General features: G+C 45.0%; 1 protein-coding gene across 1 annotated transcript in view; it reads left to right on the top strand.

Annotated features, from left to right (window-relative positions):
* The window catches only part of LOC147663330 (MAM domain-containing glycosylphosphatidylinositol anchor protein 1-like), a 258,506-nt gene extending 233,857 nt beyond the window's left edge, over positions 1–24,649 (top strand). Inside the window, exons 5-6 of the mRNA XM_086950517.1 lie at positions 5,527–5,679; positions 24,633–24,649. Coding sequence (XP_086806643.1) covers positions 5,527–5,679; positions 24,633–24,649 — 170 coding nt within the window. The remainder of the gene's footprint in view (positions 1–5,526; positions 5,680–24,632) is intronic.
* Positions 24,650–25,305: the final 656 nt, after the last annotated feature.

Here is a 25,305-nt window from a genome sequence, read left to right as displayed (position 1 = left end):
GACTTCTTCACTAAGTAGAAATTTCTTCACCTATAGTTCACGTTTTTTGCACTTTTTTCTTTGTTTTTAAAGATAAAGCTTTAACCAGAGACATTGAACCCTTATTAAGCCACTAGGCGAAAGAAGAGGGGTTAGAAACAGTCACTGCACAATTAGCCACTGTGGCGAATGAAATGTGAGATTAAAAGTAATGATGAAATGTACTTAATCACTTTTATAATTAAGTGGTTGTGTAAATAAGAGACACTGTGTGTACAAGAACTTTACAGAAAGTACACTCAAAGATGTCAGCCAAAATGAAATGTGTACAGTCCTGTTTCTATGGCTATAACGCTGTGTGTATGTAACTGGTGGAAAGCAAATGGCTTGCTGTGTGAGCAAGGGAGTTTTGGCTTCCGAAACGCGTAACAGCAAATAAAGTGACACTGTGTACCACTTTACCTCCGAGTGCGCGTCTAACTTGGAATCTTATGGGAAATAATTGACTGGCGGGGCTCTGCCAGCCGTGAACGCGCCACCGGACTGTGGGAGGTTCCACCGCAAAAGAGCCGTGAGAAGGAAGTATATATATATATATATATATATATATATATATATATATATATATATATATATATATAAAAATAACTCTACGCTTGTCTCGGATGCCCCACCACCTCCAGAACAAAGGGCGCGTCAGCTTAGCAGACCTCCAAAACCCGGTCCGAAATATACTCCAATCTTCCAACCAAGGTAAAGTCGGCGCCGTGTCGTTCAGCTTCAAATTGCTTTTGTTGTCAGCTGTTTAGCATGTCAGTCGCGTTTCGCCTGCCCAGCAGGCTTGCTCACTAACATTCGCATAAAGTTTTCTTAGCAAATTTAACTGACAGTGTTTCTGTGTCACGTGCTCAATACAATCATAGAAGGTGAGAACAGACTCGTAGTTTGTTATACAACGAACCTCACTGAAACACGCTGTGTTACCAGCGCACACGGATTATAATCAATTAATAAAATGAATAATGGCTCAAGTTAAGGTCATATTCACAATTATTTGGCCATTTGAAATAGCAAATACCTTTTATGTCATAGTAACGACAAAAGACAAAATTCATTGAAGTTCCACCTACGCATGGCACAATCTTTCACTTCCCTAATTGGTTGAATTTCATACACTACAAATTATTTCATGTCAGAAATAAACGCCCAACCATTGCATTGAAAACTTGCGCTGATGCCCGTGTATTGCATCCATTGAGGTTCATATTAAATTGTACAATTAATACATGGCAGATCGTACCATTGCATGCCATTACCTGCCCCAGTGGGCTGCAACACACAATGTCCCATCACATCCATTGCAGTGCAAACAAATATTATAAATGGAAATCTGAACAAATATTATGTTTGCGCCTATACCTGCTGTGTTACACTTGCTTTATACCTTATGTAACTACTTGCAATTATTGCATTCGGGTCCCGCCCCACTGGGCTTAGCATGACTGATGGCAGTTAAAAAATGCCGGATCACATGTATACATCTACCAACCTAAGTGTTCTCCCCATTTAAGTGCTTATCATGAAAGTGCTACATTTAAAAACAGTTAAAAATATACAGTCAGGGAGGCAGCTACACAAGTATGGAGATCTTCCTCCATGTTGAGTCCTACGGGGGCCTTGGTGTTTAATCTGATGATGTAGCTTGACTCGAGCCTTCTCAGAGGTTTGTGTCGATCGCCTCCCCTTATGCTCATAGATACAGCGTCCATCACACAGTACGTAAGACCTTGCACATTATTGTTGTGGCGCTTGTTGAAATGCCTGGCAACAGGGTAGGTTTTATCACCATTCTTGATTGCACGCAAGTGCTGCAACACACGTTTATGAACTGGGAGAATTGTGCTGTCCACGTACCACAAGGGCACTGAAGCACGTAGACAGCAAACTCTGTCTTGCATGAGAATTGTCCTTTGATTTTCTGTTCCTTTTTGCCAAAGCCTAAGGTGAAGCTTGTGGTGTTTTTGCAGGCCTTACATTTAGAACACTTTATGAACCCATTCTTTCTGAAGAGCCATTTGAGCCCCGGTTTCGTTCCCACTTTCACTGGTAACATGTTGCTTACTAGTACTTGTCTGAGTGAGCGTGCCCGCCTGAAAGTTATCTGGGCTCTTCGCTCTACAATTTTGCGTAAAACGGGGTCACTTCGAATAATATGCCAGTGCTTAAGTAGAATGCTTCTTATTTCTTTCTGCTGGTTTTGTATGTTGTTATCATTCTACATTGCGTACTCTCCGCCTCAGTCCTTGCCTTTGTTTTACTTGCACTATCTTTGAACAGAATTTCATCCCTAGATTTTTGCCTAACCTTTCGTACTGCTGTCTCTATGCACTCTTTTAGGAAATCGCTTTCTTAGACATTGCACTTCAGTCTCTAAATCCTCTTTGGTACTGCAATTTTTTTCAATGCCCGAAACATTCCCCATAGGAGATGCTTCTGACCAAATTCGTTGGGTGAAAACTCGTCGCATTAGCAGTGTGTTTCCATCCGACTGTTTACTGTAGAGCTTGGTGTGCAACCTCTCATTATGGATGTATACTGTCACATCAGAAAGTTCACTTCAGACTTACTAATAACACTTGTGAATTTGAGATTAAGATTATTCTTATGTAACTTTTTTACAAAGCTAATGGCACTGGTTTCACCCCCCTTCCACACAACAAATAGGTCATCTATATAGCGACTCCAATGACCCACATTTTCTTGCCATTCTCTCTGCCATAGGGATTGGACCACCTGCTCCTCCCACCAGCCCATATGCAAATTAGCATAGCTGGGGTCGAAGCAGGTGCCCATGGCCGTCCCAGACACTTGATGGTATAATTGCCCATTAAAGAGATTCTCGAGGCATGTGGTTATCATTGAAAGCAGTATCTGTGTATGTTGCCAATGTTTTGCTGGGCGGCGCCCTAGAAAGTATTGGACTGCATTCACTCCATCATTATGATGTATGCTGGTATACAGCGTTGTGACATCAATAGTCATAAGGAGAAAGTCTGCTTCCCATGGCACATCATACACTTTGCGCAGGAAATCACCTGTATTTTGAATGAATGAGGGGAGCTTACTAACCAAAGGACTCAGGAATGAGTCAACAAATTTCGAGGTACCTTCACATGCACTGTTAACCCGTTCCGTGCTCCCGTCGGCCAATGGCCGATGGGAGCACTCTCTCCCCAGTGCTGCGAACGGCAAACGGCCGTCGCAGCCCCGTCCACTTAATAGAAGCCTGCCTCGCGACAGAATTGCTGCCGCGGTTAAGGCGTTAATGGCCGAAATGATTGGGCGTCCCCGGGGGATTCAACATATCTTTGTGGATTTTCGGGATTAGATAAAACACTGGGGTAGTAGGGTTGGCAACTTTTAAAAAAGAGAATTCATCCTGACTGATCAGCCCTTTTCTCAACCACTCTAGCAGCAATGTATTGAATTTCTGGTAAATATTATTATTTACATCTTTTGATACTTTGACATAATTCACCCTGTTACCAAGTTGTTTATGCGCTTCTGCCAAATATTGATCTCTATCCCATAGCACCACGTTCCCCCCTTTGTCGGCATTACGAACAATCACATCTTCATCATTGGCCAGTTTGTCCACCAAAGCATAGTACTCTTTAGCTTTCTTGCTTATAGGTTTCTTTTTCACATTTATTATTTCACACAAACTTTTAACCTCATTGATCACTAGATCATTAAACACATCTACTGAGTCTCTTGCTGTTAGAGGCGTAAACTTTGAAGTTGGTTTGAACTGTTGTGGGACAGATGCTAATATTAATGTCCTCCTCCTGCGCCAACTCAATCACCCTGTTAAATGTGCTAGGTATTGCTTGCATTTCAGGAGTGGCCACTCCTTCTGCGTTGCCTAGTTGGAGTTCTTGCAGATCCGCCATCAAGTTCATATCTCTCACCGCCAAATTGTCATTGTCTTCCTGCGTACTACTTGCTTCCCCAAAAGCCACCCTCTTGGGGGCCACTGCAAAGAATTTTTTCAATTTAAGCGAGTGGACAAATTTAAACACATCGACCCTTGTTGTCGTATAGTCCATATCAACTTCCGGACAATATGAAAGTCGAAGTTTCAAAATTCTTTTTTCCTCATCAGAAAGATTAATAGTCGTGAGGTTAACAATTATTGTCTCGTTTTTATCATGTAATTGTTGCCCTTGGCTTTGGCTTTACCTCCTGCGGCAGCATAGTTTTGCGCCTTTGAGCCTCTTCCTCCTCTGCCTCTTGCTCTTTGTAGCCTGGACTCTACCGGAGGTCTTGGCCTTAGATTGAATCATCTCTCTCTCCTTACAAAATCAAATTTGTCAATGACTGAAGGGATTAGTGTAGGTCTACCGTCAGATGGTCCTTCCTCCAGATCTGTTTCGGTCTCTGAACTTTGAACGCTACTAAGCTCCGATTGCTGCGTCTGTTTTTCTTTGGTACCATAATACATTCATTGTCTCCTCATATTCTCAAACTTCTTGGCAAAAGTGTATATTTGCCCTCAGTCATAATCAACTTTATCCCGCAGAAATTTCTGCGCCCTTCTCTCTTTGATGGTTGTCTCCAGTTTAGCGAGATGCTTCTTCATTTCTGTCATGAATTTCACTATTGGCTCTTGATCCGTTTCTTTACTCAGCATTTCCATGATTTGATCAATTTCCTCCAAGATTTTATCCCGGTCGATTTCAGCATATTTGATTAAGATACCCAGCATTCTACAGGACGATTCCTGGTTATTATCCGCCCACTCTCTTAGCATATTTGGGTTGGGGTCCTCATATGTGGGGGCCACCAATATCCTAAGCCCGCGGTGAATTCGTTTAACTTCTAAGTGGTGGGTCAGCGATTTGGCCTCCCACCACTTTGCCAATTTCTACCGTTTCAACTTCTCCAGCTGCTTCAAACGGACCGTCACGTCCGTCAATTTCGTGCTCAGACTCGCTGTTGCCTCCAATTTATTGCCACTGGGTAGATTGTCATCAAAAACAGCTAGTGTCGACTTTTCCTTGGTTGGAAGATTGGAATATATTTAAGTCAAAACGCATCAGTGACAAAAAAGTTACTATTGGACTAAGAAGGAAACTGACGTCAGCGCGCCGGGAGGTACTTATGTGACTTCGCTGACGTCACGTACTTGGACAACGTCAGGGCGGGGTCGTGTGGCGCCATACCCCGGCACGCAGAGGTGCTGCTGCAAAAAAAATTCTGGATCCAGTTTGACGCCTGGGGATATTCTAAGTTAAGGCGAAGGTAAGTAACTCGTACTTTGGGATAGACCATCAGGACAAAACACATCAGTGACAATAAAGTTAATATTGGACTAACCTGGTCTTTTTCACCATTCCTTGCAGCGCTGCGGTGTCAGCAAGGGTTGGTAAAGAAAATATTTTTCAAAAGTTGTATATTGTCACTCTTTTTCGTTTTTAAGTTTACCAATAAATTCCAGGTGGTACTCATGATGCTTACTGCTGTATCTGTCCTTGTTTTCCATAGGCTACTATATGTTTATTGAGGCTTCGCGGCCGCGGGTGCCAGGAGACAAGGCCAGGCTGATCAGTCCGCTGTACAATGTCACTGGCAAGCCGCCATACTATCGGTCCGCCTACTGCGTCTCCTTCTACTACCACATGTACGGAAAGCACATTGGTGAGTACCGTCAGTTCCGTTTCATTGATACTACTCTTCCTACCACTGTCATTAAGCAGGGTGGGATTTTGAGGCAAGTCGCGGCTTGTATGTGTGTTTACATGGATTGCTTTTTCTATTGACCAAACAAAGCTAGAACAAATATGCACATAGTACCACATAGTTTGGGGAGGGAATTCCAGGGAAAAGGGAGGGACCATTTGACAATGTGCACAGCAGTGGTGCATGTGATGGATGGAGAAGCAGGGTTCCTGTTCCAAGACCAAAACTGAGAGGAGCTGGAAGGGTTCAATCCAATGATCGAAGAGGTGCGCCTGAAGGGGTGTGTTTAGGTACATTCTGGGCCTGAGGGGTGGGCCAGGACTGATGTGTGGGGAGCTGGTCTTCCAAATGCCTGGTCCATAGAGGGAGAAGGCGGGTCTCACAGGTTTTATCTGTGCTGTAGCTTTTAGAATAAGGTATTGCCACCCAGGAGTCAGATATATTCGAAGTGCCTTTGAGGGTTCAATGAACTTTGCCAAAGTTGCGAGGTCTGGTGTCAAGGCTGTGAGTGGTAGAGCTATGATACAGACAACGCAGAGCCAGATGGATGGATGTTTCCAGAGATGTTTCGGATAAATGAGATCCAGGGTTGCCCTTGAAATGTTACAGGGTAGAGTTTATGTATACTGCTGAGGGTCGCCATAGTGCAGAAGGGTGTGGCGTAAAGGGATAAGGTAGTACTGGAAACAAAGGTAGATGGCTTGAAAGGATTCTGTGAGGAACAGGGCACATTTGCACAGCTGATTACAAATCAGATCAAAGGCTTTCTGGGAATAGGTCATGCTGTGCAAGCCAGTTTAAGTGGAGCTTTTAGGTGTGGCTACCAATAGCACTATCGCTCTGCCAACAACCCAAACCAGAATACACAGAGGGGCTTTGGGTCAGTTCTCTCCCGGCCAGCCCCTTCCCGCCAGGGCTTGTTTCGATGGGAGTTGATACAACACAAATTTAGCTCCAAGGTGCAAGGGCAATGTTTGCTGCAGGCGCATAGAACAGATAAGCGTAGACCTGGATACAGAAATCAAGCTTTTCTGGGGGTGAGGGAAGAAAAACCACCACTACTGGGAAGGAGTGATGGTCAATAAGACCACCATTAGGGCCTCATTTAAAGTTTGGGGATCGGGGGTCATGCGTATGAGGCAGCGCGTCACCTCCTTGATCCCATGGATGCTAGCTTGACTTACATAGTTAACACAAAGCAATTCCTGAAGCGGACATGTTCCTGCATATGTTATTTCTAATGACAGACCACTGAAGTGGGGTCTTTATCTTTAGAAATAATGTAACGAATGACCTCCCACATGTAGAGAGCTTTCTCCTACCAGATTATGGAAGAGATATTTCGTCTGTTTCTGTCCGAGCCTTGATGGTTTACAAAGCAGATCTAGTGAGAAGCGTCACTGCCGCGAATGAGGCAAAGGGTCTGCTCGTCTACCATGCCCCTCAGCACTGTGCCCACCACTGGGGCTTTCTAGCGAGAACTTGTCACCGACCCTTCTCTGGCGATGCCCCAAAGATATTGAACTCTCTTCCACCGGAAGTGCGCAGAATCTCCTCAACGACAACTTTCAAACTGGAAGCCAAAAGATTCCTAATGAATAAATTCTTACCTTAATTGGGCTAGGTTCACCTACTCAAAGTCATTGATCCGACAACCATTGTACCTTCATTGAGGCTGTTTGTTTTACCGCATAGTGTGCCCCCCTTAGTTTCCCGCTATATACCTGTTTATTGTGTTACTCCCCTTGACTCATTTGTCTTGTAATTATGCGATTATTCCTGTTTTTTTTATTCTCATGTTATGTCGATATTGCATTTATGTCCTTCCTCCCATCCTTTGTAAGGCGCTCTGATATCCTTCGGGATCTTGTTCACGCTATATAAAACTTTATAAATGAAACAAAAAATAGTGGCTCAGCTGATGGCCCCATCATCACTGGTAACACCAGCTGTAACTGAGGTGGGGAGCCATGCAGAGGGGCGAAGGAACGCCTGCCAGATTACAGCGAATGTCCCATAGGGAACAGGATGAGACCCAATGGCTAGAGCTGTGACCACAGAGCTGGGAACTGGGTTCAAGGCTGGCGGGAGGCTCAAACATCCTGTGATTGTGGGCAAATCACTAAATCTCGTGCATAAAAATGAATGTGTCCGCCTGCAATGCAACAGTTGCTCATGGAAAGCGCTCAAATAACTTCGGGTCTAGTTTGCGCTATATAAACCCCCCCAAAAAAACCCAGCTTTCTGCTAATAACTTAAAGATAAATTTACTTAATACATGTAAGACATGGTCCTTGATTCCTGGTATGAGTCAAACCCTCTCAACTACATATGCACTCTCCGTCGCCGGCAGGTCTGAAGTGCCATAGGGACACTCCAGCAGGAGTCCTCCACTGAGACCCTTACCTCTGACCTTCATGTTATGATGAAGGTTCAGACAGGCCCAACTTCACTCAGCTCAGGCTCACCCAAATACTATCCACAACAAAGATGCTCTTCTATAGACTGCCCGGTTACCCTTCTTACCCTCGTCCTCACTTCTTTGCAGAAGGGCGATCAGTTCCTGGGCTCCACCCCTCCTCCACTGACTCAGCCTATGTTTAACTTTTAATAGGTACACAGTAGATTTTTCAAAGAATCATGGGATTAGAAAAAAAGCACTGACATTCTGCCATTTCAGGGGTCACATAGGTGCAATTAAAGGCAACTGAACCCAGAATAAGTCTATAGAATCCCCTGGTGCGTGAGGTGCATTAGAAGAGCTGTTTCAGTTAAAGGGACTCACTCCTGCATAAAGCGAGGTGACGATTAATGTGTTGAATAGAGGAGTAAGTCGCATTGGCAGTGGCACGTCAGGTCCAGTGACACCCCATGCACTGCACACATACCATGGCTGTATGCTGCTTTAGTTGTGAGGTTCATTGGGGAAGCTGCACGTGACCCCTGATCAGATCCCATGAATACGGTAATGGCCGATGCGCACTGCGTGTGTTGTCGTAGGTGCACTGGCAGTGACCTATGTACAGTTTGTGATATATACTTTATTGCATGATTTGTTAAAAACCTTTGCCTATGTGGTACCGCTAAGGTTGCGGCATCTATTGTGCATCTCTACTGTGTAACGTGCATTGTCAGTGCTGTGTGAGGTAGCAGGAGGAGGTCCCATGGATAGCCGAGGTCAGGACAGATGTGCACTGCTGGCTGCTGTAAGGTGCACTGCCAGAGCTGTGTGAGTGATTAATATCGGTTATACATGGGGTGCACTGCCAGAGCTGCATGAGTGATTAATATCAGTTATACGTGAGGTGCACTGCCAGAGCTGTGTGAGTGATTAATATCGGTTATACATGAGGTGCACTGCCAGAGCTGCATGCGTGATTATTATCAGTTATACGTGAGGTGCACTGCCAGAGCTGTGTGAATGATTAATATCGGTTATACATGAGGTGCACTGCCAGAGCTGTGTGAGTGATTAATATGAGTTATACGTGAGGTGCACTGCCAGAGCTGTGTGAGTGAGTGATATCAGTTATACGTGAGGTGCACTGCCAGAGCTGCGTGAGTGATTAATATCAGTTATACGTGAGGTGCACTGCCAGAGCTGTGTGAGTAATTAATATCAGTTATATGTGAGGTGCACTGCCAGAGCTGTGTGAGTGATTAATATCAGTTATACGTGAGGTGCACTGCCAGAGCTGTGTGAGTGATTAATATTGGTTATACGTGAGTTGCACTGCCAGAGCTGCGTGAGTGATTAATATCTGTTATAGCTGAGGTGCACTGCCAGAGCTACGTGAGTGATTAATATCTGTTATACGTGAGATGCACAGCCAGAGCTGTGTGAGTGATTAATATCAGTTATAGGTGAGGTGCACTGCCAGAGCTGCGTGAGTGATTAATATCAGTTATACGTGAGGTGCACTGCCAGAGCTGTGTGAGTGATTAATATCAGTTATACGAGAGGTGCACTGCCAGAGCTGCATGAGTGATTAATATCGGTTATACGTGAGGTGCACTGCCAGAGCTGCATGAGTGATTAATATCGGTTATACGTGAGGTGCACTGCCAGAGCTGCGTGAGTGATTAATATCTGTTATGGGTGAGGTGCACTGCCAGAGCTGCGTGAGTGATTAATATCAGTTATACGTGAGGTGCACTGCCAGTGCTGCGTGAGTGATTAATATCAGTTATACGTGAGATGCACTGCCAGAGCTGTGTGAGTGATTAATATCAGTTATACGTGAGGTGCACTGCCAGAGCTGCGTGAGTGATTAATATTAGTTATACGTGAGGTGCACTGCCAGAGCTGCATGAGTGATTAATATCAGTTATACGTGAGGTGCACTGCCAGAGCTGCGTGAGTGATTAATATCAGTTATACGTGAGGTGCACTGCCAGAGCTGCGTGAGTGATTAATATCAGTTATACGTGAGGTGCACTACCAGAGCTGTGTGAATGATTAATATCAGTTATACGTGAGGTGCACTGCCAGAGCTGTGTGAGTGATTAATATAGGTTATTTGAGAGGTGCACTGCCAGAGCTGTGTGAGTGATTAATATTGGTTATACGTGAGGTGCACTGCCAGAGCTGTGTGAGTGATTAATATCAGTTATACGTGAGGTGCACTGCCAGAGCTGTGTGAGTGATTAATATCAGTTATACGTGAGGTGCACTGCCAGAGCTGCGTGAGTGATTAATATTGGTTATACGTGAGGTGCACTGCCAGAGCTGCGTGAGTGATTAAAATCTGTTATGGGTGAGGTGCACTGCCAGAGCTGTGTGAGTGATTAATATCGGTTATACGTGAGGTGCACTGCCAGAGCTGTGTGAGTGATTAATATCAGTTATACGTGAGGTGCACTGCCAGAGCTGTGTGAGTGATTAATATCAGTTATACGTGAGGTGCACTGCCAGAGCTGCGTGAGTGATTAATATTGGTTATACGTGAGGTGCACTGCCAGAGCTGCGCGAGTGATTAATATTAGTTATACGTGAGGTGCACTGCCAGAGCTGCGTGAGTGATTAATATTGGTTATACGTGAGGTGCACTGCCAGAGCTGCGTGAGTGATTAATATTGGTTATACGTGAGGTGCACTGCCAGAGCTGCGTGAGTGATTAATATTGGTTATACGTGAGGTGCACTGCCAGAGCTACGTGAGTGATTAATATCAGTTATACGAGAGGTGCACTGCCAGAGCTGCATGAGTGATTAATATTGGTTATACGTGAGGTGCACTGCCAGAGCTGCGTGAGTGATTAATATTGGTTATACGTGAGGTGCACTGCCAGAGCTGCGTGAGTGATTAATATTGGTTATACGTGAGGTGCACTGCCAGAGCTGCGTGAGTGATTAATATTGGTTATACGTGAGGTGCACTGCCAGAGCTGCATGAGTGATTAATATTGGGTATACGTGAGGTGCAGTGCCAGAGCTGTGTGAGTGATTAATATCAGTTATACGTGAGGTGCACTGCCAGAGCTGCGTGAGTGATTAATATTGGTTATACGTGAGGTGCACTGCCAGAGCTGCATGAGTGATTAATATCTGTTATGGGTGAGGTGCACTGCCAGAGCTGCGTGAGTGATTAATATTGGTTATACGAGAGGTGCACTGCCAGAGCTGCATGAGTGATTAATATCGGTTATACGTGAGGTGCACTGCCAGAGCTGCATGAGTGATTAATATCAGTTATACGTGAGGTGCACTGCCAGAGCTGCGTGAGTGATTAATATCAGTTATAGGTGAGGTGCACTGCCAGAGCTGCATGAGTGATTAATATCGGTTATACGTGAGGTGCACTGCCAGAGCTGCGTGAGTGATTAATTTCAGTTATAGGTGAGGTGCACTGCCAGAGCTGCATGAGTGATTAATATCAGTTATAGGTGAGGTGCACTGCCAGAGCTGCATGAGTGATTAATATCAGTTATAGGTGAGGTGCACTGCCAGAGCTGCATGAGTGATTAATATTGGTTATACGTGAGGTGCACTGCCAGAGCTGCATGAGTGATTAATATCAGTTATACGTGAGGTGCACTGCCAGAGCTGTGTGAGTGATTAATATCAGTTATACGTGAGGTGCACTGCCAGAGCTGCGTGAGTGATTAATATTGGTTATACGTGAGGTGCACTGCCAGAGCTGCATGAGTGATTAATATCTGTTATGGGTGAGGTGCACTGCCAGAGCTGCGTGAGTGATTAATATCTGTTATGGGTAATTTTCCTGGTAATTTTTTCTTATTCCAAGTGGAAAAAAACACTACTTTCCACCTGCTCTGAGCACACAGAAAGTGCCAGCAGAGGGGCTGGAGAAGGGTGTGGGGGTGCAGTCAGGGGCAGGGCAGGCTTCTACGTTGTTTGCTCCCCCATAGTATTGCAAGAGTCTGGTGGGCGCTGGACTGTGCCGCCCACATAACCTGCCCCTGCAGCCGTAAAGACAGGCCTGCTGTATCGGGGTCCAGAATGATCAGGCCCGGAGTTTTCTACCTGATAATTCCAGGCCTGGAGAGACTCAGAACTGCAATATGCGGTGCTTTTAATGGGCAGGTACTGTCCGGCACGGAGTGCCTGCTTACTTCTTTAATTTGAAAGGGCCAGTACCTGCACCTCTCAGCATCACTGCGATTCCTTTAATGGGAGAGTACCGGCACTTCTCAGGAGCAAAGAGGTACTCTAATTACTGAGTACCTGTACTTCCGTATTCCCATTTAAAGCACAGGCAATATGCAGAATGTCCCCTGAGCTAGCATTCTGTGTGAACTGGCACCACTGTTGATGTGGGCCTTGGCATTGCAGTGGTAATCCGGGACACGGCTGAGGAGTTTACAGGCTCAGACCAGCAAAGGCTTGGCTGAGGTGCCCTGGGCAGAGCTCTGTGCTTACAGATCTGAAAGGGTCAGGGAATGCGTGGGAGGGCGGGCCTATAGCAGGGAGGACACCAGTGAGCGTGGGTAGTGCTGGATGTGCTAGTGCTCTGCATGGCAGAGGCCGGTGTGCAGGCATGAGATGCGCTGACAGTGTACAGTGCTTAATTTGTCAAACAATAAGTGCAGGGCCCGAAGTTTGGCTCAAACGCATGTGGCCGGCACTACGGACATTGGGGGCGCCGAGTACCAAAGCTCTGCAGTCTTGAGTTCCCCTCGTGCCTCTTTTATCCGCCACCAGGCTCTCCCTGCTTCTTATTTTTCATTTTTGCTTTGTCCCCTTTATCCCAGTTTTTCTATATTTCTCTTCCTCTTTCTTTCGCCCCTTTTGTGTTTTTAACTTTCTTGCTCTAGATGAAAAATAAGTGTCGGTCCGATAGATGAGTGGTGGTGGGCCCCATCGGCATCCACAGCACGTGCAGATCTTAATTATTGGCCACAATTAGCTTCAAGATGGGACTGCAGAGCCACGCGTGCCTATCTGGAAAAGTAATCATGTTATAAAATAAAAGTGCATAGGCATGCACAGCTGCGCTCCGTTCCGGTATGGTATTCAAGTCAGACGATGTAAGTGCATAGAAGTGCCTATCTGGAAAAGAATCATGTTATAAAATAAAAGTGCATAGACATGCACAACTGTGCTCCGTTCCTGTATGGTGTTCATGTCATTAGACGATGTAAGTGCATAGAAGTGCATATCTGTAACAGAATCATATTGAAAGATGGAAATGCAAATCACTAAGTACAGTTCTGTGCACACTGCATATCCGAAAAGGAAACCAATTCGCAGGATAGCATTGCATGTTCGTGCAAAGCTGTGCAAAGTGCAGCTCTGGAATCCTATTGCACGTTGCAAGTGCATAGACAGTCACAGAGCGGTGTGGGGTGCAAGTGCTACGGGGCAGCCCCTTCTGCGGACTCAGCCATTGTTGATGGACAGCTGGGAGGTTCAGCAGTGCGCAGGCGCAGCGGTGCTCAGGCGGTGGGCACGTGCTCCCTCTGCCACGAAGAGGCGGGCTTCGCACGTGCTCGGCGGCCCTCGTCTCGCACGAGGCGCCAGCGATGGAAATGCATTATTGATCGGAGTGTGACCCGGCCCTGTGCGTCGCTGCTCCCCCCGTCTCCCACTGGAGCGCCTCGCTGCCTCTCTCGACTCTGCCCTCTTTCTCATTTCTTTCCTTAAAAGGCCTCCTTTGAACTCGTGTTCCCAGCTTTGTTTGATTGTTGCTTTTCTCTCGGATGCAGAATTGTTTTTGTCTTGTTAAAGGAGGACAGAGAGAAAGCAGTGCACTCAGGGGTCGAATGAGAGACGTGGAGCGCCCTGCTCATTTCTAAGAGTGGTTGTAGGCACAGGTGCCAGGGTGACTGCAAGGAGACACAGTGAGCTCTCATCGCAGATTCGTATAGTGCCGCGTGACATTGTATCTATGCGCTTTCATGAATCCGACTGAAGACTTGGGTTCCCACTAGTGCCCCATGCAGCTGCAGATTGTCAGCATGGTTGCCACCGCACTGCGTGTCAACAACCCCACTTACTTCCAGCTGTAGATTTTAATTTGAGATCCTAGTGTGTTCTGGGAATTGTAGTCTTTGTTTACCTCAGTTGAACATACTGTTCAAATACATTCAATAAAAATGATTTGTAGCAGAAAAGTTATGGACTGGGAACTAAGGTGCCTTACTTTAAGCCAGCCAGGTGGCAACCCTACTCGCAGTGTGTCACATTCCTAGATATTTTGGCAACAGTTCAGATGGTTCATTGGCTGCGGGTCTTGGGATGACGAGAACCACTCGAAAGGCAGGTGATTGAAAAGGATTGTCCCCAGGACATTCAACCAAAGATTGTATACATTTTTCAACGTGCAGCTTGGGCAGGAACGAGGGAAGTAGCGCTGTGGTGCTTCTGTGCTTGTTTGCCGCATACTACTCAGTTTAATCCTGTACACTGAGGCAGACGACCTTCAACCTGACTCATGTGGTGTTTTCCCTACCCTGACCTGGGCTCACTCTTAGGGGTGGGCGGAACCCGCAGAGTTTGCCGCATACTACTCAGTTTAATCCTGTACACTGAGGCAGACGACCTTCAACCTGACTCATGTGGTGTTTTCCCTACCCTGACCTGGGCTCACTCTTAGGGGTGGGCGGAACCCGCAGAGTTTCACTCTGCAGAATTCCACAAACTTACCTAAAAACTCCGCGAGATTCCACAGAGTTCCATGAGCGGCAGAATTTCAGTACGTCGGGTTGCTCACATTGAGTTTTAGCACCAGAACTTGTCCTGGCAGCAGAGCTTCCTCAGCAAGAGTGGCAGCAACCTGTCGCGACCGCCCGCATTGAGAAAACATGGCTGGACTCGTCCTAGCGCTTGATTATATTGCTTTTGCTCACCAACTTCACGTTGGCGAGCCGTGCACAAAACTCCTCCATGCTGCGGTTGGCAAAGTTTTGCAGAAACGCTCCAGGCAGAGCGTGGAGTTGGCAAAATTCAGCGAACTCCGCTGGCAGAGCAGAGTTTACCGCCCACCCCTACTCGCTCATTCTCAGACAATAAGCCCCCTCTGATATAGTTGTCCTTCTGGTGGATACCCTGGCCAGCGGGAGAGGAAAAGGAGCTTTTATGATAAGGTATGGTAAAAAGTTTTATACCGCGCTCGGACACCGTACGGTTTCATGGCGCTCATGACAAATGCGGGGAGGCAGGGACGTGTGTTTTACTCAACAGCAGACTGAAAAAGATAAGTTTTTAACAGTTTACGAAAAGAGCCATAGGTGGAGCAGTGACGGATGGCAGGCGGGAAAGCATTCCAGATTTTGGGGGCGCAGAAAGAAAAACAGGAGCCGCCATGTTTTTTCCGTTTGGTTTTTGGAATGACTAGCAAATTGTGGCCAGAGGAGCGGAGGTTTCTAGAAGGGACATAACATTTCAATTTAGAAGAGATAACAATAGGAGCAAGATCAGCTAGGCCTTTAAAAATTGTGCAGCTCAGTTTGAAAATGCAACGCTTGGCTACAGGGAGCCAATGAAGGCTCTGCAGTAGCGGCGAGACATGTTGATGTCGGGGTTGGTGATAGATCAGGCAAGCAGCCTGATTTTGCACAAGTTGCAACTTGTGAAGGAGGTATGCAGGAATACCGGCATACAAGGTGTTGGCGTAGTCAATTCTTGACGTGACCAGGGCCATGATGACAAGGATCAGTGCGTCTCTGGTAAGAAATCTACAGATTTTATGTATCCTGCGTATTTGGAAGAAGCAGGATGACGTAACCGCACTGATCTGGGGCCCCATGGATAAGTCACTATAAATGACCACGCCAAGACTCTTCACAGAGTTGACAGGGCGGGGAGGGAGCCCAAGTGAGGGAGGCCAAAAGCTGTCATTCCATGGATTGGCTGCTCCTCCCACCAAAAGAAGCTCAGTCTTAGTGGGATTTAATTTGAGTTGGCTATGATACATCCACTCAGAGATCTTAAGCATGGTTGATTGAAAGGTAGTACGTGAGGAAAGGGAGGTATCAGTGGGAAAAATTAACTGCAAATCATCCGCGTAATTGAAGATGGTAGCGGCGGACTTGCGAAGGGAAAAAATCAGAGGTTGCATATATAAATTAAATAATAAAGGGGATAAAGCGGAGCCCTGAGGGACACCGCAGGACAAGGGAGAGTAGGAAGCCGAAAAGGTGGACAAATGCACTGCCTGAGAGCGATTATCCAGAAAAGACCTGACCCTGGAATCATGGAATTATGGAATCAACATTGCTGCAAAAAGTATCACAAGAGTTCGAGAGTAAATGGGGTTGTTTTCTTGGCACTGGGCCTACAATCCACTGTCAGAAGCAGCTTCGGGGCTAGCCGTGTGCTCTTAAGAAGCAGGGAAAGCATCATTTCATTGTTAGGAAAGAAGATGTTCAGATCAGCCCTGCCACACAAAAGACAAGTTAATGCGCACCAGGCTGCCTTTATGTCATAAGTGATATGGAAAGTAAATTGGCACAAATTTCCACTTGATTTGAGTATGCAAGACCTTATAAGGTAGTAAATGTGTAAGGTGTGAGAGAAGAGTTATTTGTTTACTATTCTGGCCACCCGGGGGGGTTTGGGTTATTAGAAGTTTGCCTACAAACCTTGAAAAGATTTCACTTATGGGCACTCACTTCATGTCAGGCTCCTGGGCAGAGACATTACACTGACCTCTAGTTCTGCTGATGTCAGGTAGCAGGGGCACAAACATGGTGCATTGACATCAGCAGCCATTTCTGTAAGAGCTATACCATATGTGACCTACATGGGGATACAATTAATTGAACCACTAGTTACTTAAAAGATTATGGGAAGTTCGCAAAAATTACAGGTTGTGGGAATTGAGTTTTTGGATGTAGTACAGGTTCATACGTATACCCAATCACATGTATCCACAAATCACACTAATGCACATACCTATAGGGCTAAACTATCTACTTAAAGTTTGAACCAGATTTAGATTTCTGTGGAAGGAGGCCTAATTTAATTTTCGGTTTCATATCAAATTACTAGCAATTTATGGCGCAAACCGTACAATTGCCTGCCACCATGGTATTATTTTTGGGCAGTAGTAGAAAAGGTATCAAAGATGCTCAGAATCCTGTTTACAACTACTTGGACATGAATTTAAAGTAGTTGAGTACAGCCTAAGAACTTTAACTGACGTAAAAAAAACGATGAGGTTCTTTACAGAGGACCATTTTGAATGATCCAGACAACATAGCATTTTTCCTTCTAGTGACTAGACCGACTACCAATATTCATTGGTAGTGAATGGCAAAGATCATTGATCCGCTCGACTCTGATAATCTAAATTTATTTTGATGATTCAAGGCATAGTTACATGAATAAGATTCCGTATGACAAACTCCCATTGATTTTTCTGGCTATCTTCTGTGAGAAAATTTGAAATTTGACTATAAAAGATTGGTTGTTCTGCATTACGGGTTGTACCGCTGACGGTATTGGAGGATAGCAGTCCTCGAAGCCTCATATTTACAGATGTACGTTTGGACTGGAGGGTGTTACAGAGTTCTCCCCATAGGCGATTGGAGGATATGGACCACATCAGCTTACATTAATAAACTGTGGTTAATGGTGTCAGGCTTTTGACACAAACTTTACCTTCCAGGGCTCAACATAGTCCCTCGTATCCTCTGCGGTGGATGTATGACGTTACAATGCATGCTTTTACCACGCATGCTGTTACAGCGCCAGTTTTACAACGCAAACCTTTACAACGCATAGTGCTTTGGGGTGCTGGATAGTGAATAGTTTAATTTACTATTCCAACTCCAGTCCCCGTGGACACTATGGAAGGTGTTGGATAGTAAATTAAATCTATTCCCTATCCTAGAGCGCCCCCCAGCGCAATGTGTTGTAATGGTTTTCGTTGTAAAACCTGCATTGTAATAGCACTGCGTTGTAAAAGTTTTGTTGTAAAGGATGTTTCCCCTCTGCGGTGTATAGGGCCCCCAAGTCTTTTATATTCCAGAGGGGAGGCCCCAGACCCTCTTGCACTTAACGTGATGCCATAGCTAGGAATGCAATTATTAGCAAGAGGAAACCCCTGATGTTTGAGGTTAAACTTAAACGTAAAAAAAACTTAAATCATATAGAAGATCTGACAGTACTTCAACAGCAGTAAGCCTGTCTCGTCTGAGACCCGACCCTTCTGCTGCATCCCAGAACAGTCATACTTCAAACCCCATGGCTCTTATAGACCAGGCCAACAGCCTCAGAAATCTGAGAAGACATCTGAACAAGTAAAGATTGTCGTTTATGAGGAAAAAATTCCAGTACACGGTTTGTACTTGGTGAATTTTATATTATCAGACTCTTTTGATTCATAGAGTCAGTACAAGAGAGACAGCAAACACGTGTTTCGCCCCCTATACATGGCCATCTGACCTGGGGCTTCCTCAGTGCATAACAAACGTATTAGTGCAAAACTGGATGGTCCTGAAGTTCAAGCTTTTGGTAAATCTAAAAAGTTATGGGCTAGAATCCCAATGTTGGTCGATCGGATCAGGCCAACAGCCTCAACTTCCTGAAACCCACCTCCCATGAAGATGATATCTTACACTAACCCATAATCAAGCCTTATCAGGGGAAGTGCTCTCACCCCTGATCACCAATATCGATGCCTAACTCACTCAAGGCATCAATCCAGACGCTTTCAAGGCAAGTCATATACTCCACTTCTGATGAAACCCTGACTTGACCTTGAAGACCCTACCAACTACCAGCAATTAACTCATGTACCCTCCATTGGCTAAATCATTAAGAAGCAGTCGGCTCACAACTTCCACACTGCGCCCAGCGAGTACAGGACTACCTATCAGGTTTTGTATTTCGCTGCAGCACAGAAACTGCTGCCTTACAAATCACAGACAATATCCTCATGACTACAGAAAAAGAGGACCCCTGCCTCCTGATGTTTCTTGATCTTTCGTCAACCTTCCCAACTTCATCCACATCCTTGATTCTCCAATGGGATTAATTTGCAATGGACTTTCACTGATTCTCCTCTATTCCATACATCCAGCACCTGTTTGTTCACATGAAAACCCTAACAGAACCCCAACTCAATCATATTCAGAAGTTACATACTCAAGGGACATATCGCCAGCAAATGCAAGGTGGCCTGTTACCAGCTCTCTCTAAAGAAGAAAGTGAAACTGTTTCTTCCAGATAGTGACCTCGGAAGTACTGTTTAAGCCCGCATACTCTTGTATCTGGATGGTGGTAATAGCATGCTGTGTGGCCTCCCAGACAAACCTCTTAAGGTAAGCCGTCATCCCGCAGCACGCCTCATCAAGGGCCTGAAGAAATATGACCACAGCAGCTGCCCCTAGTGGAACTCCACTGGTTACTCTTGCTGGTTTAACATCATCTTTAAAACTAGCTGCATCATCTATAAAGCAGTCATGCCCGGTACCCTTGCCTATGTGGCTGATGAAAGCTCATTGCCTCCGCTGGCTCCTGCAGCCTGGGCATCATCAGACTGCAGATAAACATGACAGAACATGAATAGCAAGCAACACCCAACGTATTTGGTCAGTCCAGGCTTCCGTGCTTCTGGGGGCAGCACTACAATGCCGATGTAGCTCTAGGATTCTGAGTTCAGGTTTTTGTAGAGGTGTCGTTCTTTGCAAACATTTGTTTAACTCACTTTGAGAGCGTCAGTGACGCTAAAGGCCCTGAAACCAGTTTTCAGGTCTGTACCAATACGGTCCAGAAGTTCTGGGTCTTATCTCAATTGAGAGAATGGTGTGAGTGTCCAATGCCCTTTAGCTGCATACATTTGAAATTCAAACTATAGGAAAGAAAAGTCCCACTTGACCTGTATTGCTTCATATATGCCTCACAAGTGCTTATGCTTCTGATCAATATCATTTATCAAACATAATTTATTCTTATAGCTTGTATTTTAGCATACTTGTTAACATCAGTAAACACATACCAAAATAATGCACATGTACATTTGCATAGTTTTTACAAATTATTCCACAGATTACTTTAGATGGAATCTATTACAGCAACAACTTTTTTTTACAGCAAAACATTTTTTATATATTTCAATCATACATACGCCCACGCACAACAATCCACTCACTCCTACACACATCCAAAATCACTACCTATCATACACTACATTCACACCCTGACCCAGATACTCTACACATACACATGCACATACAACAGAGAAACAGTTTAGTTTTTTTGTCCAGTGTATCACTGTGAGCTGGGATCACTCTTTAAAAGCGGTCAACACACGTTTCGGTATGAGCATTGATTTAGTCCAATCACCTTCTTCAGGCCCACGCATAAATACAAATGCTTCAGGGAGTGCCTTTGCAATTCCACCCTACTCGAGTGAATCAATTTAATTTGTAGCAGGCATTATTTAATCGACTGGGGTGTAGGGTTTTGCATCCCAAATGAATGATGATTTGTATGATGTAAGCATACAACAAGAAAATATTGCCTTACTTCTTGTACTGCACTGTGTTTACATGAAATTTAGGATTGTTGAACAATGTCTCACAAACAGGAATGAGTTACATTAAAGAGTCAACTGCATTGTCATACCCACTGAACTAGACTGTTTTCAACAGAGGTACACTCAGTATGTCACAGCTTTGAGAATACATTTTAAGTCAGAATATGAGCAGACTTGTTTGACCAATGCTGATATGATTCGTGTTTGTCTATGCTGGCATCTGATTATCTCCCTCTAAGGTTCCTTAAAACCCCCAAAGTTGGACTTTATTCTCTTTTCACTCCATGCAAACAGATTTACAAGGACCGACAGCTCGAAACCAAGGTAGCTCTATTATTCAGATGTAGATGGTTTTGTGTATCTTGTTTTCGTTTACAAGTATTGAATGTATTTGTTCATGTGAGCTGGCTCAGCTCATGTTGTGTGTTGTGAAAGCCTTCTTGGTAACCTTTTCATATACAGAGTGTACTGTAATAATGCAACAACGTGTCCAGAGGAATATCCTGGTTTGTCACGAAGCGCAGAGACTTCCACTGCCACACATATAACCTAGAGCAAAGTCCTAAAATGGAGACCTGATTCCCTTAAGCTTGAGCTAGAAGTATGGCTGTTCCAGAGTAACTGAGCATAACTCTTGAAAGGACTTAGGATGGGCCATCAATTCTGTTCCGCTGGCTGAGCTCGCAGAGTTTTGCCCACTCAGTATTACCCTTGTAGCACAGAGTTCTGGCAAAACTCCACCAACCACCACGTGACAGATTTTTCCCGAGCAGGCTCGCCATTGGTAAGGTGGTGAGCACAACCTAGAATTGGAACAATTTTTGGGAGATTTTCTCAAAGTGGGTGGTCCCAGGCGGTCAGAACTGTCTGCATTGAGAAAGCTGCCACTCGACTAAAAAATCTACTCGAGTGGCTGCAAAGAAGCATCACCTTCTGACGTACCACTTGGTGCCCTTTCCACTGATTGTGCAGTGTGGAACAAGCTCCAAGTGTACAAGGGCTAAAAATCAGCCCAACATGCCGATTCCGCCCACTTGCGGACGTGGAGTTCAGCCCACCCCTATATAGGACTCATAGGTATTCTGCAACAGAACTGCCTTTTATGTACACAGCACACTACATCAGACAACAACATGTACATCTGAGAGGCATAATTACAAACATCAGATATTACAAGTATTGTTCATCATGAAGCACTACAGATTGACCAGTCCCTGTCCGAGTTACAGAATAGCGTAATAGTCAGAGATTTGAAAGCAACAGCAATGCATGTTTAATTAGGGCAGCCATACTGATAGACTGCAAAGGCATGCTTTGAAAAACATACAATTCAAAACATATAATACCAAGATCTCGACCTTGCGTAAATATCTACTTGCAAAATGTTTAGCTGCCAGCTTATCACACTATCCTGGTGTCCTGGTGGGTTTCAATAGAAAATAAGCATTTGACTGCCCTACTGAAAGATATATAATGCATGCCCTAAAGTAACAACAACTCGCGCACCTGCCATGCACAATGTTGTCATCAATGATGTCATTTCAGATGTTGCATTGAGGTTATCAATGATGTCATAGAACATTGTTTAACGGCTAGAGCGGTTGACCTTGAAGCTGGAGAACCGGGTTCGAGTCTCAGCAGGGACACTCAACACCCTGTGATTCTGGTCAAATCACTTAATATCCCTGTGCCTACCAAAAATGAACGTGTCTGTCTGTAACATAACTGGTGCTCATGTAAAGTGCTCTGAAACCTTTGGTGTGAGTTCGCACTATATTAAACTAAAAAAAAATGGAGTAGTTCATGGCGAGGGCACAAATTATAGTGGATTTTGCACACTGTGCCCAATTCCCTGTGGGCGCCCAACACCCTGTCAGACATGGCCTGCGGCCATGAGCAGTACGGGGTTGGGCTCGGGGCCTCACAAGCGGCCCTCTAGAACATGAAAAAAAAGGCTTGGTGATGACCCCGCTACTTCTAGAGGCACCCCCAGGATCCAAAAATATAAATAAAAAACCCTTGCAGGGCATTTTGGGGCTCTCCTTGCTTGGAGCAGTTAACAATGAATGAGCGGCTCCTGACACTTGGTTATTATTTGTAATTTTATGTTTTGGGGAGTCACGGTCTCACCCAGGACACCCACAGTTTATTACAACTTTGGGACCACTCGGGAAGCACAAAGGCCTCTGAGGCCTGGAGAGTGCCCAAGAGTTTGTAACATGGCTGAACACTCAGAATCGATTTCTAAAGTTCACGAGCACGATATCAAACACAAAGATGATATTCCTGGATCTGAGCATATACAGCGAGGAAGGCAGATTGAAAAGTCGAACTCACTTCAAACCCACCTCAAGGAATTGCCTACTGAGGTACGACAGTTTCCACCCCAGGCACCTAAGGGAGAACCTACCCTATGGGCAGTTTCTACGCCTCAGACGAAACTGTACGGAACTGAACCAGTTCAACAACCAGGCAAAAGACCTCAAGAAGAAATTGATACAGAGGCAATACCCAGTTAAAACAATAAACAGGGCATTGAAGAGGGCAAAGAATAATCACAGGGATGCACTCCTAGAAGACAATCACAAGTCAAAGGAAGTAGAGAAAAGACCAATATGTGTCACAACATATACAACCCTGTCTAATGAAGTATCGAAAGTAATCAATAAGCATTGGAGAATACTGAACTGTGGCCAGCTGAACTTTGAAAAACCGATGTATGCACATCGGAGAGGCAGAAATATCAAAGACATTTTGGTCCATACAAGACCACGCCAAATCCCCACGGGCAGACAAACCAGCATTGGGGTACAAGGACATTTCCCATGCGGAGATTGTAACAGTTGCCACCTGACACGCAAAAGCAAAGAAATACGCTTCAGAAATGGCACATCATGGGAGCAGAGACAATTCTCGAACTGCAACACAAAAAATGTTGTCTATATGATCACCTGCCCTTGTGGCCTAGAATACATCGGCATGACATCCCGACCAGTGAAAGTAAGGATTGGAGAACACAAGAGTAACATCCGATGCAAGAAAACAACCACAAAAATGGCATCTCACTTTTTAGACAAACAACACTGTGTCAACGATCTACATTGGACCGTAATCGAACGCTTGCCCTCGGAAACTAGCCTACTTCAGAAAGAACAGCGCTGGGTTTTCCGTTTGGGCACCCATCTGGACGGCCTGAATGACGACATTCCTTGGGGTCAATTGTCTGGATAGAACAACGGAAAGTACCAGAACTTGCCTTCTTAATCCTCAAAATAATGGTAGCCAGGCTCACACCTCCTCCACTCTATCAAGCAAAATTGTTTTTTTGAAAATATTCACAGGTTTTGTTTAACATGCTGTATTTTCAGATCATGAACCGTGCCAGATCTATGTAAACAAAGGAGTAGTGTACCTAATCATACTTAATCTTCCACGCATGCGCATAGCAGTTAAATCCATCTAGACAACCTACCATGCGCATGCGCGCTTAGAAAGAGAGTCACTAACTCATTCTACATGCTCAGAACGACACATGGTATCCCTCCAACAGGTCAAGGATCATGATAGGCACAGAGGCGGATGTCCCATATATGGGCTTCAAATCACATCCGTTAATTAACGAATCATAGAACGCCATAGGCCCCATATATACCACAACCCTGCACACTAAGCATTACCAGCGGAGTATTGCGGGGAGGAAAGAGGCCTACTTTGGCGGACTTTATTAGGAGTCCATCTACCTACCCTGGCTTTCTGGACATGCTCGTGAGGCAAAACATGACAGTCTAAATGAGTATGAATTCAGAACTATTAGAAACTAAAAATGTGTCTTTTATGTATTTTGTGTATGTGTTTATTTTACAGGTTTATTTAACCGTTTGGGGCTCCAAGTGACTGCACTTGTTTGAGCCATTCCCGAGTGGCAACCAAACTCAAAAAAAATTTTCTTTCCTTTTCTTTGCAGGACATGCAACCGCATGATCCCGTCAAACCGCTGTAGGCTATACACTATAGCCTTGTTTATCACTGTAAATAATTTTCACTTTTTTCTAAAGTTTAGAAAACAACAACATTTTTCATTAAAAAACACGTGAGTAGGGTTGGGAAGTTGTGCACCCGTCCTGAAGAAGTTACACTGAGTTCCGAAACATGTTGACGCACACCAGAGGTAGAGTCCATAACCAAGACTACTAACCTCGCCTTGCACCTGACGCACACCAGAGGTAGAGTCCATAACCAAGACTACTAACCTCGCCTTGCACCTTTTTTTAATAGCACCAGCCAGAGTTTTCGAATAAAGTTTTTTCTCACAACCTACTGGCCAGGTGTCTTTTTAATCCTCACCACACCCTTCACTCACATTCTCCCAAATACCCCAGCACATGCACTCAACACACACCACACATAGTCAACCACTCTAGTGCTCCCGCGCAGTCGCTGGTCGTAGCACGCCGCATCCCTCTAGCGGGGTGCGAAGACCCCGATGATGAAGCATGACACCAAGGGGACTGTTGGTGTGTGAGGGGTATTTAACACAACACTGGGTGTCCCCCACCTCTGAGGTGTACACTCTGAGTAGGATTCTTCTTGTTTAATTATCAGTGCCCGTGGAGTGAGAATCCTATCTCAATACTCTA

This window comes from Lissotriton vulgaris, unplaced genomic scaffold (genome assembly GCF_964263255.1).
Source record: "Lissotriton vulgaris unplaced genomic scaffold, aLisVul1.2 SCAFFOLD_2772, whole genome shotgun sequence".
Lineage (NCBI taxonomy): Eukaryota > Metazoa > Chordata > Amphibia > Caudata > Salamandridae > Lissotriton > Lissotriton vulgaris.
The sequence above is the reverse complement of the archived record's forward strand: the minus strand, read 5'-3'. Positions and strand labels throughout refer to the sequence as shown.